The sequence below is a fragment of the Myxocyprinus asiaticus genome, chromosome 17 (assembly GCF_019703515.2).
Source record: "Myxocyprinus asiaticus isolate MX2 ecotype Aquarium Trade chromosome 17, UBuf_Myxa_2, whole genome shotgun sequence".
NCBI lineage: Eukaryota > Metazoa > Chordata > Actinopteri > Cypriniformes > Catostomidae > Myxocyprinus > Myxocyprinus asiaticus.
In genome coordinates, this window is record NC_059360.1 from 31212160 (window position 1) to 31232921 (window position 20762).

The window sequence follows — 20762 nt, forward strand, 5'->3', positions numbered from 1 at the left end:
GTTTCCCCTGAACTAGTATAGCAGAATACAGTGTAACACCGCTGCCGCTGTTTATCTCTTGTCTTGGCAGAATTAAATAGTCAGCATTTGACTGATACTAAACATACAGTACTGATGTTTATTTAGCTATTTATTGTATTTTTATTTATTCTTTATTTTAATGGTCAGCATTTGACTTATACTAAGCATACAGTACTGATGTTTATTTAACTATGATTTATTTTTATTTATTCTTTATTTTAATGGTCAGCATTTAACTGATAATAAACACAGTACTGATGTTTATTTAGCTATTTATTGTATTTTTATTTATTCTTTATTTTAATGGTCAGCATTTAACTGATAATAAACACAGTACTGATGTTTATTTAGCTATTTATTGTATTTTTATTTATTCTTTATTTTAATGGTCAGCATTTAACTGATAATAAACACAGTACTGATGTTTATTTAGCTATTTATTGTATTTTTATTTATTCTTTATTTTAATGGTCAGCATTTAACTGATAATAAACACAGTACTGATGTTTATTTAGCTATTTATTGTATTTTTATTTATTCTTTATTTTAATGGTCAGCATTTAACTGATAATAAACACAGTACTGATGTTTATTTAGCTATTTATTGTATTTTTATTTATTCTTTATTTTAATGGTCAGCACTTAACTGATAATAAACATCAGTACTGTGTTTATTTAGCTATTTATTGTATTTTTATTTATCCTTTATTTTAATGGTCAGCATTTAACTGATAATAAACACAGTACTGATGTTTATTTAACTATGATTTATTTTTATTTATTCTTTATTTTAATGGTCAGCATTTAACTGATAATAAATAAACATCAGTACTGTGTTTATTATCAGTTAAATGCTGACCATTAAAATAAAGAATAAATAAAAATAAATCATAGTTAAATAAACATCAGTACTGTGTTTATTATCAGTTAAATGCTGACCATTAAAATAAAGGATAAATAAAAATACAATAAATAGCTAAATAAACATCAGTACTGTGTTTATTATCAGTTAAATGCTGACCATTAAAATAAAGAATAAATAAAAATACAATAAATAGCTAAATAAACATCAGTACTGTGTTTAGCTATTTATTGTATTTTTATTTATTCTTTATTTAAATGGTCAGCATTTGACTGGTACTAAACATACAGTATTGATGTTTATTTAACTACTTGTTTTATTTGTATTTATTCTTTATTTTAATGGTCAGCATTTGACTGATACTAAACATACAGTACTTATGTTTATTTAGCTATTTTTTATTTTATTTATTCTTTATTTTAATGGTCAGCATTTGACTGATACTAAACACAGTACTGATGTTTTTTAAGCTGTTTATTGTATTTTCATTTATTCTTTATTTTCTCAGTGTTCATTTCTAGAATTTGTTGACAATGTATAATAATAATAATGTCAAATATTCTTTGATAAAAATATGTAAGTACCTTTTGCATAGTCATATCGGTGCAAAATCGGTGAAAAATCCATATAGAAAAGGTCCGTTTTCATTCCAGCTCAAAAATTAAATATATCGGCCACCATATCGGTAATCTGTGAATTTTCCCTCTCTAAAATCGGTATTGGTCTCAAAAATTCCATATCGGTCGGGCTCTAGTACCAGCCCCATTCAACAGCGTGCAGTGTAAAAAGCGCACAGCTGACTGGCAAGCGTTACGTTGTGTAAAGAATAATAATGAACCATGTGAAATCTCAGCAGTGGCGCTCAAAATTTAGCAGCGGTGGTGCGCCGCTGCTGAATGTATATGGGGAAACACTGCACAAGTTTAAACAGAAGACTTAATGCAAGTGCTTTTATACAGTTATAAGCTTCACATTTCTTTGTTTAAACCCTCCAAAAATTAGCCACATTCACTTTTATTGAACCCAGATTTTTGCTTTTTTTTTTTTTTAAGTAAAGGAGGGACAAGTCGAAACTAATTTTTGTGGTAATCAACATTATGCCACAAATGTTGTTGGTTGAGCTTAACTTGTATTGAACCAGGAACATTCCTTTAACATACAGTTGTGCTCAAAATTTTGCATACCCTTGGAGAATTGGTAATATATGTTCCATTTTTAAACAAAACATGAGTGAGCAGGCAAAACACATTTCTTTTATTTCTTATGCGATTCATATTCAACTGTAGGTTATAACAGAATGGCACAATCATAAAACAAAACATGGCAACAAAGAAAAAAATGAAATGACCCCTGTTCAAAAGTCTGCATACCCTTAGTTCTTAATACTGTGTATTGCCCCCTTTAGCATCAATGACAGTGTGCAGTCTTTTGTAATAGTTGTCTATGAGGCCCCAGATTCTTGCAGGTGGTATAGCTGCCCATTCGCCTTGGCAAAATGCCTCCAGGTCATGCAAAGTCTTTGGTCGTCTTGCATGAACCACACGTTTGAGATCTCCCCAGAGTGGCTCGATGATATTAAGGTCAGGAGACTGTGATGGCCACTCCAGAACCTTCACCTTTTTCTGCTGTAACCACTGGAGGGTCAACTTGGCCTTGTGCTTAGGGTCATTGTCGTGCTGGAAAGTCCAAGAGTGTCCCATGCGCAGCTTTCGTGCAGAAGAATGCAAATTGTCTGCCAGTATTTTCTGATAACATGCTGCATTCATCTTGCCATCAATTTTCACAAGATTCCCCGTGCCTTTAGAGCTCTCACACCCCCAAAACATCAGTGAGCCACCACCATGCTTCACAGTGGGGATGGTATTCTTTTCACTATAGGCTTTGTTTACTCCTCTCCAAACATAGCACTTATGGTTGTGACCATAAATCATAATGATAACAGAAATCACCCAAATGGCCCTGATCAAAAGTTTACATACCCTTGAATGTTTGGCCTTGTTACAGACACACAAGGTGACACACACAGGTTTAAATGGCAATTAAAGGTTAATTTCCCACACGTGTGGCTTTTTAAATTGCAGTTAGTGTCTGTGTATAAATAGTCAATGAGTTTGTTAGCTCTCACGTGAATGCACTGAGCAGGCTAGATACTGAGCCATGGGGAGCAGAAAAGAACTGTCAAAAGACCTGCATAACAAGGTAATGGAACTTTATAAAGATGGAAAAGGATATAAAAAGATATCCAAAGCCTTGAAAATGCTAGTCAGTACTGTTCAATAACTTATTAAGAAGTGGAAAATTCGGGGATCTCTTGATACCAAGCCAAGGTCAGGTAGACCAAGAAAGATTTCAGCCACAACTGCCAGAAGAATTGTTTGGGATACAAAGAAAAACCCACAGGTAACCTCAGGAGAAATACAGGCTGCTCTAGAAAAAGACGCTGTGGATGTTTCAAGGAGCACAATACGACATTACTTGAACAAAAATGAGCTGCATGGTCGAGTTGCCAGAAAGAAGCCTTTACTGCGCCAGTGCCACAAAAAAGCCCGGTTACAATATGCCCGACAACACCTTGATATGCTTCACAGCTTCTGGCACACTGTAATTTGGAGAGACGAGACCAAAATAGAGCTTTATGGTTACAACCATAAGTGCTATGTTTGGAGAGGGGTCAACAAGGCCTATAGTGAAAAGAATCCCCACTGTGAAGCATGGTGGTGGCTCACTGATGTTTTGGGGGTGTGTGAGCTCTAAAGGCATGGGGAATCTTGTGAAAATTGATGGCAAGATGAATGCAGCATGTTATCAGAAAATACTGGCAGACAATTTGCATTCTTCGGCACGATAGCTGTGCATGGGAGACTTGAACAGGGGTCATTTCATTTATCTCTTTGTTGCCATGTTTTGTTTTATGATTGTGCCATTCTGTTATAACCTACAGTTGAATATGAATCCCATAAGAAATAAAAGAAATGTGTTCTGCCTGCTCACTCATGTTTTCTTTAAAAATTATACATGTATTACCAATTCTCCAAGGGTATGCAAACTTTTGAGCACAACTGTATATACACACACTAAATGTTTCTTTGACAGTTATTTACCTTTTAAATTTCAGATTTGTACAAGTTAGGAACAGCACTGATGAGATTAAATTATTTTTAAGTGCCCTTTGCCACACGTTTGCAAGTTATATGCTGCAGTTATATGTTTATGCCCCACACAGTAAAATTACGGATGCACTTTACTAATAGGATTCATTTGTTAACATTATTTAACAACATTACTGTAGTTAATATGAACTAATGAACTTAATGTTAGTTACAACCTATACTAATAAATCAAAAGTTGTATTAATTAACATTAGTTAATGCACTAACTAAACATGAACTAACAATGAACAATTGTATTGTTATTAACTAACATTATTATTAATAAATGCTGTAAAAATATATTATTAATTGTTCATGATACCTAATGCATTAACTAATGTTTACGAATGGAAACTTTTTATAAAGTTACCAAAATTACATTAAAATTACATTAATTGTAATTGCTAACATTTATTTGTATTGAAAACAGTTATTAATAGTTCATTGTGACATACTGGCAACCAAAAACCATGAGAGTATCACACACAGAAGAGATACTTTCAAAAATAAGACAAATATATCCATTACAAGCTCTAAAACTGCTCCAGTGAGAAATCATTAATATCTATGATTTGTTTACTGTTTTTGGTGTCTTGTTGTAACTAGGGATGTGCTGAACAACTAATTTCACTGACGTTTAAATGGAAATTTTTAAGCCAACTAGTCTAAAAAGAAACCAACCTTCAGAAAACAATTAAAAAAAAATATTTATGCAACCCATTTAATATACTTAATCTATTTTAAATCCAAAGCTAAATTCCACTGAAAAGGGGCATTTATCTGCGATGTGCTCACCTTGAAATATGATCATTGTACTTTAAATATAGAATATGATACGCATTCACTGAATCAACACTACCGAATATTTAACAGGCATATTTATTGAAAACAAATGAGTGAATAGTGCAGGACCAATACAGCAACCCAGCCTGTTCTAAATGGAATTCACCACGTAATAGTTACTTAACATATTAAAACAGTCAGGACATTGTTGAAAATAATTAACAGGTAGACTAAGCCAAATCTATGAGAGAGAAAAAAATTTGCTGAAAAGTTGCGCGTATTTCACGATGTGCAGTCATGCATTAGCCATTGACCTAATATGACAGCTGTTCTGAAAAGAACGTTAACCAATAACAGTAGCTATATTATAGAAAAAATAGGCCTGTGATGTAGCCTGCAGTAAACCTAATGTATTCTAAACATGATGTGCACACAGAATAAAAGATAGTTTAACCTGTTAAGCAGTTGGCACCTCGTTGGAAATAGCCTTCTTTATCAGCAGATTAAAAAATGGCATACCTAGCCTAAAACAGTCATTTTCTAAGCTACTTAATCAAAAGCATAAATTTTTTGATGAGCAAAATTAACACATCGACATGGTGCAGTGAAAGACGGGACTTGACTCACCTGAGGTGGCTATCCTGCACTTGAAAAAGTCTGCACAGGAGAAAAATAACGTACAAGCATGCACAGATTTAAAGAAGTCTTAAATGTGAAAACATCCATAGGGACTTTCAAACGTTCGGAAAGCTGATTCCCACACCACCGAAGTGATTTCATTACTACTTTGAGTTTGCTTGTCTAGCGAGAGGATATTTTCCTGCGCATGACACGAGTAAGAGAGGGAAGAAGCATGCGCAGCCTGAGGTGAAATTAAACTCTGTATCTGCTCCAGATATCCTAATTTTTTAAATAATATTTGTATTATTAATTCTATTTCTGCACGGTTCTACACCTGCACTGTGGAGAGCATCCTGACTGGCTGCATCTCTGCCTGGTACAGCAATAGCACCGCCCACAACCGCAAAGCACTGCAAAGGGAGGTGCGAACTGCCAGACACATCATCGGAGGTGAGCTTCCCTCCCTCCAGGAAATATATACAAGGCGGTGTGTGAAAAAAGCTCGGAGGATCAGCAGAGACTCCAGCCACCCGAGCCATGGGCTGTTCTCACTGCTACAATCAGGCAGGCGGTATCGCAGCATCAGGACCCGCACCAGCCGACTCCGTGATAGCTTCTTCCCCCAAGCAATCAGACTTTTGAACTCTTGATCTCCCACTATCAAAATACATCAGCACTGCACTTTATTACTCTTACTCTTATATCTCACACCGGACTGTCATAAATTATATTATTATTATATTATATTCTCTCTTAACAACTTACTATCAACCGACAGCTGAATCTCAATACAGTACAATACTGTACATTCTAGATATACTATTATATATATATATATATTTTTTTTATTGAATAATGTGCATCTATATTGAGTGTATTGTATACTGTACAGTGTATGTTATTATTTGTATATTGTTGTGTGTAATTATGTGTATATTAGACTTTAAATTGTGCTGTGTTAATCTGATGTTATTGTAAATTGGTATATGTCTCATCACTGTCCGATGTTGATCGGAACTGCACCCAAGAATTTCACACACCATTGCACTTGTGTATATGGCTGTGTGACAATAAAAGTGATTTGATTTGATTAAATGTGTAAAAATGATGATCTGTTTAATGGGGGGAAATATTAACCAACTAGTAATTCCAGTGTCGACTAGCAGCATCAGAACCGTTTATTCGACTAGTCTCGCACATCCGTAGTTGTAACACATATCACTAATTACTAAGCAAATGCTCGACGATGCGGTGCCGTTATTGAAGGTTAAACAGTTATATCTGTTATTAGTGGTATTGTGACTAACATTAATCTGATTTAAATTGGGATCCTCACAGAATAGCGCTGAGATGAATGACTGATGTGATAGTGAGAGCACCTGCAGAGTGCACATGTTTGATTGACACCAAGAGCGCTCATGTTAAAGAGAGTGAAGCTGAAAGTGCTCATGATGGCTTAAACAGTCTCTATCGCTCCACACAACATCTGATTGTCACGACTCATGTTACATCACGTGTACTCAGATTTGTATCCGCATGTTTATTTGTTTTTTAATTTGTTTTTATACCCGTTAGCAGCCTCTTTATCCTCTTCCTGCTCACTGTGCAATGAGTCAGAATAACTACTGTAATGACTCTAGAAAATGGGCAACTTAATATTCATACACGTGTAATTCTTACAAATTTTAAAAAACAAAACAGCATATTCATCTGAATAACACCATGTCTGAAAGTTTACATTTGTGAAGGCTTAGGATTGCCAACAACTGACCTTCCAAAGGCCACTCTGACATGCTCCAAGGGCTGAGCAAGCGCTCGTTCATTAGAGGAGCTGTGTGTATGTGTGATTCCCTCAGGTCTTTACTCCTGCCCATTTCTCCTGAATTCAACACATTGAGAAGGCTGTTCCAAAGGGTGAGCGATATATTTATTTATTTATTTTTTTTTTGCTATGACTTCCTGTTTCCTGTTCCGGTTGCTGTTGGCTCGCTGCACGAGTCTGTTTATTTGTAGCTTGCTAGCCTGCTTAACATTGCTTATTCTTCTACACTCATAATTTTATTTTATCACGTTCTTTGTTTTTTTTCCTCGCTTTTCTACTGTTTCAACTGCGTGTATATTATAGCACGCACCCGTTTTCTTTCTTTTTATTTTTTCACTTACCTACATCTCGCATTTCGACTGCGTGCATTCGTTTCTCCTCTGTGTTGTACATGGATTATTGCATCAATCTTAAACATCTACTGATCAGGAACTAACACAACAACAGCAAACAATTGCGTGAGGGATTAACATCGTTCTCAAACCCTCGCTGCTCAAGAATAACCATAACAACAACAAAAAATTGCAGTAAGTCATGGCATCAGCTCATATTATTTTTTCAAGCATTGCATGCCACATGTTTACTATAGCTTCTTCCGTCAGCAGTGAGGGGTTTACATGTGATAAATATAAGGAATTAGTCAGGCTTACGGAGAAGGTTAATGAGTTAGAAACACACATCTGAACGCTAGTGGAGGTCAGTGAGAAAGAGAAGCCGGTAGATACTGTTTTGGATGCGGATAGAACAGCGAGCAACACACACACTTTGGTTTCAGCTCTAGAGCCCCCACAGCAGGGCATTTGGATGACGTCTCAGTGGCATACTCGCTCAGCAAAGTGACACCACTCTCCCATTCCTGTTAGGGTTTCCAATTGATTCTTCCCACTCAGTGATGCACCCACTGAGAATCATGTTGCCTTGGTTTTAGGAGATTCTATTGTAAGGAACATTGAAATAGAGACTCCAACCACTATTGTTAAATGCATTTCCGATGCCAGAGCGTCTGACATCAGATCAAATTTACAAGTGCTGGCTAATGCTAAATGTAGATTTTCTAAATTCATGTTATGTCGGCACTAACGATGTCCAGCTTCACCAGTCAGAGATCACTAAAGATAATGTAAAAGAGGTGTGTGAACTTGCAAAAACTATGTCAGACACTGTAATATGCTCTGGCCCCCTCCCTGCTCATTGAGGTGATGAGGTTTATAGTAGATTAGTGTCACTGAATGGCTGGATGTCTGAGTGGTGTCTGGAGAATAGCATATGATTTATAGACAATTGGAAGAGTATTTGGGGTAGACCTGACCTGCTAAATCAGGGGTGTCAAACTCAGTTCCTGGAGGGCTGCAGCCCTGCAGAGTTTAGTTCCAGCCCTGCTCCAAAATGCCTCCTTGTAATCTTCAAGCACTCCTGAAGACCTTGATTAGCTGCTTCAGGTGTGTTTAATTAGGGTTGGAGCTAAACTCTGCTGGACTGTGGCCCTCCAGGAACCGAGTTTGACACCCCTGTGCTAAAGAGAGACGGACACCATCCCTCCAGGGAGGGTGCCGCTCTCCTCTCTAGTAATTTGGCTCATAGTCTTAATAGTGATAGTATTTGACTAACTGGGGCCCAGGTCAGGAAGCAGACAAACTGGCTAATCCAAACATCTGCTTGCTGCCTTGAGACGTTACACAGGTCACATAAACAACAACACATAGAGACTGTATCACTTAGATATCACATAGAGACAAGCTCTGTTCCCCGAACTACCAAGCACAAACCCCTCCCTAAATCATTTAGAAAAAATTTAAACTTGGGGTGGGGGTAAAAATAGAAGATAAACATCACATAAAGGTAGGGCTACTAAACATTAGATCTCTTTCAACCATAGCACTAATTGTAAATGGAATTATTACAGATCATAGTTTGAATGCACTCTGTTTGACCAAAACCTGGCTTAAACCGGATGAATATATTAGTTTAAATGAATCTACTCCCTCAGTTTATAGTTATAAACATGAGCCTCACCTGAAGGGTAGAGGAGGAGGTGTTGCTGTAATTTACAGTGAAGTTTTTGGTGTTACTCAGGGGACAAGATATAAGTTGAAGTCTTTTGAACTAATAATGCTTAATATGACACCGTCAGATACAAGTATAAAATCTCTGTCGTCTTTTGCACTGGCTACAGTATATAGATCACCCAGGCTGTATTCTGATTTCCTTGGTGAATTTGCAAATGTTCTATCACATCTAGTAGTTACTGTGGATAGAGTTTTAATTGTTGGTGACTTCAACATTCACATAGATAATGAAAATTACACATTGGGATTAGCATTTATCGATATTCTAAACTCTCATGGAGTCAGACAAAATGTGACAGGACCAACTCAATGCCATAATTATACGCAATATTGAATTCTGTCATATGGAGTTGATATTGATACTATAGAAATTCTGCTGCAGAGTGATGACATCTCAGATCATTACCTCGTCTTTTGTATGCTGCGATCAACTAATGTTACTCAATCTACACCACGCTATCATTCAGTAGAACTATTCTTTTGACCACTAAAGATAGCTTCACTAATAATCTTCCAGATTTATCTCATATACTCAGTAAGCCAAAAAGTCTAGAAGAACTTGAAGTAATATAAAAAAATATAAATACAGTCTTCTCTAGCACTCATGATAGTGTTGCCCCCCTTCGATTAAAGACAATTATAGAAAAAAGCCCCGCACCATGGTAAAATGACCACACCCATGTTTTCAAGAGAGCAGCTTGGAAAATGGAGCGCAAGTGGAAGAATACAAAATTAGAGGTATTTTGCGGTGCATAGTGTCTGTAGCTACAGACAGGCACTAAAAGCTGCCAGGTCAGCGTATTTTATCAAACTCAAAAAAAATAACCACAACAGTCCTAGGTGCTTATTCAGTACTGTGGCTAAACTGGTTAGGAATAAAGCCTCAACTGGACCAGATATTGTTGCAGCACAATAGTAATGACTTCATGAATTTCTATACTGATGAAATTTAAATAATCAGAAATAAAATTGGAATTATGCAATCGTCTGTCACAGTACTACAGAAAACAGTATCTCATAATTTTCCTCACGAGCAACTTCAATCCTTTGCTGTCATAGGTCATGAAAAGCTAAACAAAACTTATTGAAACATCAAAAGCCACAACATATATGTTAGATCCAATAACAACTAAGCTCTTAAAAGAGACATTCCCTGTAATCTCAGAACCTATTTTTAATATTATTAACTCCTCGTTATCCTTAGGACATGTCCCAAGAAACTTTAAAATGGCAGTTATCAAACCACTTATTAAGAAGCCACAGCTTGATCCTGGAAAATTAGCTAATCATAGGCCAATTTCAAATTTCCCTTTTATGTCAAAACTACTACAAAAGGTAGTGTCCTCCCAATTATGTTCATTTCTATAGAGAAATAGTATATATGAACAATTTCAGTCAGGATTTAGGCCCCATCACAGTACAGACACTGCACTTATCGGAGTTACAAATGACTTGCTCTTATCATCTGATCGTGGCAGCATTTCTCTTCTAGTGATTTTAGATCTTAGTGCTGCCTTCGACATCATAGATCATGACATTATCTTGAATAGGCTTGAAAATTATTTGACATTTGTGGACTTGCATTGGTTTAGGTCCAGTTTAGCAGACCGTTACCACTTTGTCTGTGTAAACGAGGAATTGTCAAATCAAACAAAATTAAAGTATGGAGTGCCACAGGGATCAATTTTAGGGCCTCTGCTTTTCTCCTTATATATGCTTCCCCTGGGAGATATTATCAGGAATCGTGGAATAAGTTTCCAATATTAATCCGACGATACCCAACTTTATATTTCTTAGAAACCTGAAGAATTTCACAATTCTCCAAATTAGCAGTGTGTATCAATGAAATCAATGATTGTATGGCCATAAATTTCCTTCTACTCAATTCCGACAAAACAGAAGTACTAATTATTGGACCAAAAACTCTAAAAAAAAAAAAAAAATAAAAAAAAAAAAAAATAAAAAATAAGCCGCTAAAATATAATATGATTCTTGATGGATGTACTGTTACATCATCTTCAACAGCAAAGAACTTCCAATTTCCAGTGTTTGTTGAACAGCATTCTTCCACCTCAGAAATATTGCCAAGTTACGACACATGCTCTCTGTTGTTGATGCCGAAAAACGAATTCATGCGTTCATGACCTCAAGACTAGATTATTGTAATGCATTACTGGGAGGATATAATGCAAGTTCAATAAATAAACTTCAATTGGTTCAAAATGCAGCAGCCCGATTGCTGACTAGAACCAAGAAATATGATCATATTTGCCCCATTTTATCATCGTTACATTGGCTACCTGTTAATTTTGTTAACTGTGTACAAAGCTTCAAATGGTCTAGCTCTGCAGTACTTAAGTAACCTTCTACCACGCTATATTCCATCATGTGCATTATTATCGCAAAATTCTGGCCTGTTAATAGTTCCTAGAATATCAAAATCCACAAAAGGAGGTAGATAATTAGATAATTATCCTTTTGGCTCCTAAACTATTGAATAGCCTCCCTAACACTGTTTGGGATGCAGACACACTCACTCAGTTTAAGTCTAGACTAAAGACTCATCTATTTAGCCAGGCACACACCTAATTTATCCATCAACTCAAAATTAGGCTGCTTTAGTTAGGTCTGCTGGAACCAGAAACATTTATCATGCTCTATGACTCTGCAAAAAATTAAATGGCATCTACGTTAATATTATTCTGTTTGTTTCCCTGTCTCAGCCTTGGGATTCATATCCCGAGGTTACCAGAGCCGGCCAGATCCACCTCCGTTCCTGCTTGGTGTCGGACTCCATTGCTATGTGTCTCTGAGTGATGACGACTAAACGCAGCCGGTGCCAGCCAGACATTACTTCAGTCTATTACGATGGACTTTAGGGGATGAACTGATGCCAACTCTGACCATAAGACATGGGATTCTTAATATGCCACTGCCTGAATCTTGGACTTTGGATAGACCTCTCTGAAATGACCTGCTGGTTGAACTGTGATGCACCTCACTGATCTCTGCCTGCATCACCTTGGTCTAATGATGAACACTCTTGAGGGGCCTGGGTAGCTCAGCGAGTAAAGACGCTGAGTACCACCCCTGGAGTTCGCAAGTTCGAATTCCATGGTGTGCTGAGTGACTCCAGCCAGGTCTCCTAAGCAACCAAATTTGCCCGGTTGCTAGGGAGGGTAGAGTCACATGGGGTAACCTCCTTGTGGTCGCTATAATGTGGTTCGCTCTCGGTGGGGCGCGTGGTGAGTTGTGCATGTCTCTATGTCTCCGCGGTAACGCGCTCAACAAGCCATGTGATAAAATGCGCGGGTTGACGGTCTCAGACGTGGAGGCAACTGGGATTCGTCCTCCGCCACCCGGATTGAGGCGAGTCACTACGCCACCACGAGGACTTAGAGTGCATTGGGAATTGGGCATTCCAAATTGGGGAGAAAAAGGGGAGAGAAAAAAAAATGGACACTCTTAAAATGGAATACAAAGACTTTCAATTATTTGCCAACAAAAGCCTTCATCGGCCAACTAACAAAGGACAGTGCATCTATGTAAACTTCTGCAGTCAATCCAGGCTGAACTTCAAAGACATTAGTCATTAATCTCACAGTTCTTACAAAATTTTTGGTTTACTCATTTTAACCACATAAATAACTAATACTGGAATTATATTCATGATGTTAGCCAGAGGGGAACAGGCTCCCACATTGAGCCTGGTTTCTCCCAAGGTTATTTTTCTCCATTAACCAACATCTTGTGGAATTTTGTGTTCCTTGCCACAGTCGCCTTTGGCTTGCTCACTGGGGTTCTAAATACAATTATGATATTATGACAATATAGATATTAAAGTTTTCATAATCTGTTTCTGCTTTGAAACTGCTTTGAAATGATTGTTGATTGTGTTGTGAAAAGCGTTATACAAATAAAAATGACATGACTTGTGTTGACTACGAGAACTGATTTTTAGCTTACTATCTAATTTACCCAGACCTTGACATGTGGCCTTGTTAGGAGATGATCAATGTTATTTGCTTCACCTGTGAGTGGTCATAATGTTTTGGCTCATCTGTGTATTTTTATTGCATCATCTCTTTGATTTATGACAAATAAAACATCAAAATATATCAGAATATATTCTATTCTATTATTTTCTAATTGTCTTGAAAATGTTTTGAATATTTTACACACACTGGGCATTTTTTAGATCCATTTGTGATAGATAAAACCTAAGAGAATAGTGTTGTGATGAAACTTGCAATTTGCCTCATGGAATACCAAGGGTTTTTTTTTATTTTTATTTATTTATTTATTTTTTTTTAACTATGCGGAAGCATTCACCATCTTCCAGTTTAGTTCAAATACATTTCAAATGCATGTTGTGTTTTACCACCACCATCAACGGAACTCTAGCTAAAAAGTGCTTGCTAGAAAATAGCCGTTTACAGTTTTCTACCTATGAGGAAAAGGAAGTATTAACAGGTTTTAGTAATAGATTCTGTCGTTTTCTCTTTCTTGGTTTCGTATAGTTGCAGTGATGATGAGGATGGTGATGAAGAAGAGACAGAGCTGAGAGCTGAGCTTGTGTGGTTGTGTTGCGTTCACATTGGGAGTGGAAAGGACACCCTCCCCCACACACACAGCATCCATGTTTTCCCCCGACCAGGAAAACATCTGCACATCCTCAACCAAAGTGCCAGTCAAATATGGAGAACTCATTGTGCTCGGGTAAGAATGCTTTTGAACTTTGACCTTGGATCGGCTGGAAACAACATCTGTTATGCCAGTGATAATAGTTTCTACATCTTCATTTAATCATTTAGCAGACACATTGAAGAACTCCGTCAAGTCCAAAGTGCCTTGAATGAGTAGCATTACAAGAAATTAATAATACAAGAACCAACAATACTTGCAGTATTGCAATGCCAAGTTTGAAGAGTAAACTAGAATAGTACAAAGGCTAGAGCAGTAATCAAAATGCAAAAAAGAGTGTTTTTTTTTTTTCCATTAAAGTTTATAGGACATTAATCAAAATGCTGATAATGCTTAGGGAATAATGGAATCCAGTTATAAAAACAGAATTAACTATAAAACGTAGAATGTCATGGAATTTGACATATTTGGGATAAAATTGATGTATAAATGCACAATCAAAATAAAATTGTGAAATGTCCTAGTGAGATTAAACCATAAAAGGCTGAGATTAATTAAACAAATAGCCTACATGAGCTGTGTGATTTAACAGTAAGTGAAATGTGAGAAGCTTCTGCTTATACACTAACTGCATCATTAACATAACGTGCACTCTGTGTGTGTGTGCGTGTGTTTGTGTGTATTAATGACAAAGAGCAGATCACTTCACTGTGAAGCGCATAGTACATGCAGACTATATATTTTTACAATGAAATCATAGCTTTTTGCTGTTTAATAAGCGCACTAGCCCATATAGCGAACTGCTTTTCTGGAGGTGAGAAGTGAAGCCCTCAAAAACATACGGTTTTCCGACAGAATAAAAGCTCCATTTAGCTAGACACGTGAAATTGAAACAATGCGACAGAAATATATTACTTCTGCATAGTAAAATGTAATATTCAATGAAGTAGTAGTAGTAATGATGATAATAATAAAAATATATAAATAATAATTACATTATATTTAAGCAATATCTTAAGCAAGAGTTTCATCACTATCATTAATACTTTGATGCTCCTCTGTGCAGCACTGTATTTGACAAAACATCAAAATATAATTAATAATAATAATAAACAAAAAACTCTTAATTTTAGGTTTTGGATTGCACTGTGAGGAACAGTATAGATGCTCTTCATTTAATAAAAAAATAAATAAAATACAATGGTTTGTTGAAAAGTAATTGTTCTGTTTTCATTTGATTAAAATTCTATGAATTAATTTGATTACTTTTTTAATTATAAAATGTAATCAAACATTAAAACTCAGAATTCAGATAAAATAAAACAGAACACATGGAATCTGGTGTACATTGAGTGATGCATGTGCATTGGGAACAATGGAGCCCTTAGTTGGAAAACACAATGGGGTTTTAACATGGTGTTGGAAAATTAGCCGGCACCAGGTCAGACCCCTGACTCTCTATCCCCCATCGCACAAATAGCACATAATGCACTTCATTGACTTTGGTTTGCACAACAGCCTGTGCTATGTGATTTTCTGGCTCCTAGCCTTTTCTATACCAATATCTCTCATGCTATCATCACATGACTGGCTGGCATCTAAAATAACTTTTTTTTTGTATTAACTTCTTTGATTAGATGTTCTCAGGGGTCATGGATTGGATTAAATTTTCATTCTGTCTGAAGTGTGTAGTGCTCACCTCCATTACATCATGTGTTGGGTTACAGATGATCTCAGTGTTGTGTTACTAATTCCACTTACTCAGCAGTGCTACAAGAGCTTTATGGCTATGTGGTGTAGATGTTTAGCTCTGTTTTTCATTGGTGTAGACACAAAGACTAATTTTATTGAATGTTATTTGTGTTACATATCTGTGCTGTTTATTTATATTTTATTTTGAATACTGTGCTTACAACTATGCCAGAGAACCTCTTGAGCTTATGACCTACATCTGACTACACAACACATACACACTAGGGATGGTAAGATTCACCGATTTGCATCGGTGCATCGGCATAAAAGTTAACGATGCGATGCATCGATTTAAAAAAAAGTGTTCATCGGATACAAGTTGGCATTCTTTGTTTCTAACATATTTGCATCTGGGGCTGGGTAATGATTCAGATATTTCGATTCCGATTCACAAGCTTTCCATATGATATCGATTCATATGTGTATATTTAATTTATAAAGTCTATTTTGCTGACATATTAATTCTCTCTCAGCTAATGCCGTAATTTGGTACATTATAAAGTTATTAATTTTATTTCATCATTAGATTTTCATCATTTTGGTCACAACTTAGCTTTTTAAAAATGCACAAACTCCATGTATTCCATCAATAATAATGATATCTTAATATAATACAGTTGAAGTCAGATGTTTACATACACTTAGGTTGAAGTCATTAAAACTAATTTTTTAACCACTCCACAGATTTAATATTAGAAACTGTATAGGATAAATTGCAGATATACATATATTGCATATATATATATATATACACAGTTGAAGAAAGAAGTTTACATACACCTTAGCCAAATACATTTAAACTAGTTTTTCACAAATCCTGACATTTAATCTTAGAAAACATTCCCTGTCTTAGGTCAGTTAGGATCACTACTTTATTTTAAGAATGTGAAATATCAGAATAATAGTAGAGAGAATTATTTATTTCAGCTTTTATTTCTTTCATCACATTCCCAGTGGGTCAGAAGTTTACTTAAACTTTGTTAGTATTTGGTAGCATTGCCTTTAAATTGTTTAACTTGGGTCAAATGTTTTGGGTAGCCTTCCACAGTAAGTTGCTGGAATTTTGGCCCATTCCTCCAGACAGAACTGGTGTAACTGAGTTAGGTTTGTTGGCCTCCTTGCTCGCACATGTTTTTTTCAATTCTGCCCACAAATTTTCTGTCGGATTAAGGTCAGGGCTTTGTGATGGCCACTCCAGTACCTTGACTTTGTTGTCCTTAAGCCATTTTGCCACAACTTTGGAGGTATGCTTGGGGTCATTGTCCATTTGGAAGACCTATTTTTGACCGAGCTTTAACTTCCTAGCTAATGTCTTGAGATTTTACTTCAATATATCCACATAATTTTCCTTCTTCATGATGCCATCTATTTTGTGAAGTGCACCAGTCTCTCCTGCAGCAAAGCACCCCCACGATATGATGCTGTCACCCCCATGCTTCACTGTTGGGATGGTGTTCTTCGGCTTGCAAGCTTCACCCTTTTTCCTCCAAACATAACAATGGTCATTATGGCCAAAGAGTTCAATTTTTGTTTCATTAGATGAGAGGAATTTTCTCCAAAAAGTAAGATCTTTGTCCCCATGTGCAAACTGTAGTCTGGCTTTTTTATGGCAGTTTTGGAGCAGTGGCTTCTTCCTTGCTGAGCAGTCTTTCAGGTTATGACGATATAGGACATGTTTTACTGTGGATATAGATACTTGTCTACCTGTTTCCTCCAGCATCTTCACAAGGTCCTTTGCTGTTATTGTAGGATTGATTTGCACTTTTCACACCAAACTACGTTCATCTCTGGGAGACAGAATGCATCTTCTTCCTGAGCAATATGATGGCTGCGTGGTCCCATAGTGTTTATACTTGCATACTATTGTTTGTACAGATGAACGTGGTACCTTCAGGCGTTTGGAAATTGCTCCCAAGGATGAACCAGACTTGTGGAGGTCCACAATTTTTTTCTGAGGTCTTAGCTGATTTCTTTTGATTTTCCCATGATGTCAAGCAAAGAGTCACTGAGTTTGAAGCTAGGCCTTAAAATACATCCACAGGTACACCTCCAATTCAGTATACCTCCTATCAGAAGCTAATTGGCTAATTGTCTAAAGGCATGACATCATTTTCTGGAATTTTCAAAGCTGCTTAAAGGCACAGTTAACTGAGTGTATGTAAACTTCTGACCCACTGGAATTGTGATTTAGTCAATTAAAAGTGAAACAATCTGTCTGTAAACAATTGTTGGAAAAATTACTCGTGTCATGCACAAAGTAGATGTCCTAAACGAATTGCCAAAACTATAGTTTGCTAATATTAAATCTGTGGAGTGGTTAAAAAAAATGACTTCAACCCAAGTGTATGCAAACTTCTGACTTAAACTGTATATTGTAACATGTATATTGTTTATACACATAATTTGTATTATTTGCATAATGTAAGCATCTTAGAACCATTTTAATTCAACACTGAATTTTTACTTTAAGATACTATGTGATTTCAAACAAAATGTAATTAGCACCGTATTTCTTTTTTTTGATTTGAATCTGTTTATTGAACTTTTTCAGTATAAGAAACAAGATAAAAGCCGGATAAACAAGTTATGAGTAATTTAAAAACACAACCCATTCTCTGAGGATAAAAAAAAAGACAGAAGTATTAATAAAGCATGTTCATCATCACTGAAGTAATGTGCATAATATCACATTTTAACACTAATACTATAATGTAGTGTATCTAATATGTTACATAAAACATACACACACACACACACACACACACACACACACACACACACACACACACACACATATATATATATATATATATATATATATATATATATATATATATATATATATATATACACATATACACATATACACAGTTGTGCTCAAAAGTTTGCATACCCTGGCAGAAATTGTGAAATTTTGGCATTGATTTTGAAAATATGACTGATCATGCAAAAAAACTGTCTTTTATTTAAGAATAGTGATCATATGAAGCCATTTATTATCACATAGTTGTTTGGCTCCTTTTTAAATCATAATGATAACAGAAATCACCCAAATGGCCCTGATCAAAAGTTTACATACCCTTGAATGTTTGGCCTTGTTACAGACACACAAGGTGATACACACAGGTTTAAATGGCAATTAAAGGTTAATTTCCCACACCTGTGGCTTTTAAATTGCAATTAGTGTCTGTGTATAAATAGTCAATGAGTTTGTTAGCTCTCACGTGGATGCACTGAGCAGGCTAGATACTGAACCATGGGGAGCAGAAAAGAACTGTCAAAAGACCTGCATAACAAGGTAATGGAACTTTATAAAGATGCAATAGGATATAAAAAGATATCCAAAGCCTTGAAAATGCCAGTCAGTACTGTTCAATCACTTATTAAGAAGTGGAAAATTCGGGGATCTCTTGATACCAAGCCACGGTCATGTAGACCAAGAAAGATTTCAGCCACAACTGCCAGAAGAATTGTTTGGGATACAAAGAAAAACCCACAGGTAACATTAGGAGAAATACAGGCTGTTCTGGAAAAAGACGGTGTGGTTGTTTAAAAATTTGGGTGATTTCTGTTATCATTATGATTTAAAAAGGAGCCAACTATGTGATAATAAATGGCTTCATATGATCACTATCCTTAAATAAAAGACAGTTTGTTTGCATGATCAGTCATATTTTCAAAATCAATGCCAAAATTTCGCAATTTCTGCCAGGGTATGCAAATTTTGAGCACAACTGTGTGTGTGTGTGTGTGTGTGTATACACACACACACACACATATACACATGTACATATATTGTCTACATATACACACCCACTTTTATACACACACATATGTACATATCCATACACATACGCATATACAAGTCAGCACCTTATTTCTATAGGACTAGTTATTATATTCTGACTGTAGAGTGCTTTACTGAGTTGGGACATAGTAAAAATGTGTAATAAATTATTTAAAACTATAACATTTCTGTCAAAATATTATAGTTACTGTCACTACTTTAAAATTGTGAGAAATGTAAGCAAGGGTGATAATGTGTAATTTAAAAAAACCTTTATTTTGGCACGTGCAGAGTATTTTCTTTTTTCCTCGTCAGTGCTGAATAAAATGTCAGGGCTGTCCAGCTGTTTGAGAGGTTTGACTTCCTTGTTAGTGCTTTAAACTAGAAATTTACAGAATTTAAATGGGTCTTAAGTTTAGAAGTCTGTGCCGTGTAAGCATTGTGATCATCAAGGGAAGCCATCCCGATATCAAGTGATCAACTCTGCACTATCCCATCTCTGGAGCGCTGTTAGTGAGGGAATCCCGGTTGAAGCACATGCTCCAGAATTACACTAGAATAGAGCAGAGTGCATCACTTGCGCAAGCTTCTGTAATGTCTCGGGCCACACTTGGTGATAACCAGGCTTCAACTGCAGCACACAAATACGTTTAAAGCGTATCAAGTGCCGCAAATTGTGCATGTACTTTACTTGAATCGATCTTAGGCTTTAAGAATAGATATCAAGATCATTCAAATGAAGATCGTGATGTATCGGAAAATCTGTATATTTACCCACCCCTAGTTTTGTCATATATTGCTAACTTCTGGGGTCAGTCACCTGATGATAAAGTAACTCATGGCAAGTCATTTTCCTCCACCTTTTTCCATTTTATTTATCTCTATTCACTTCCACGTATCCCTATGCTTTTTACGCTCTCCTCCCAGTAACAGCTGACAATGAAAGATTTCCTTCATCTCCACCTTTGAAGGGGTGTTCCCTCCCTTAATCCTTTGTTCCCAGAGTTTATTCTGAAGGAACAGAGTCATAGATGAACTTGGAAAAGTCACAGTGCAGAAAATACCCAACCAGATTCCTGTGGTCTTTACGCAGGAATCTTTATGCATGTCTCCATGAAATACCCTCTGCAAGGTGACTCACTGTTCTTCAACTTTGTCATGCCTCATTTCTGTACTTCCCTATAAATTCATCCTTGAAATCATTGTGGAAAGTCTCAATGTAAGTGACGAACAGCTTTGTGAGACTTACCCAAGC

The 20762-nt window shown here is 36.2% G+C and overlaps 1 protein-coding gene across 4 annotated transcripts in view; it reads left to right on the top strand.

The window, feature by feature from the left end:
• The window catches only part of LOC127454817 (E3 ubiquitin-protein ligase pellino homolog 1), a 72971-nt gene that overhangs the window by 30931 nt on the left and 21278 nt on the right, over positions 1 to 20762 (top strand). For 2 of the 4 annotated variants that reach the window (XM_051722261.1, XM_051722263.1), the window contains exon 2: positions 13845 to 14043. In XM_051722261.1, coding sequence (XP_051578221.1) covers positions 13964 to 14043 — 80 coding nt within the window. In that variant the 5' untranslated portion in view covers positions 13845 to 13963. The other 2 variants (XM_051722260.1, XM_051722262.1) reach the window with 2 other exon arrangements.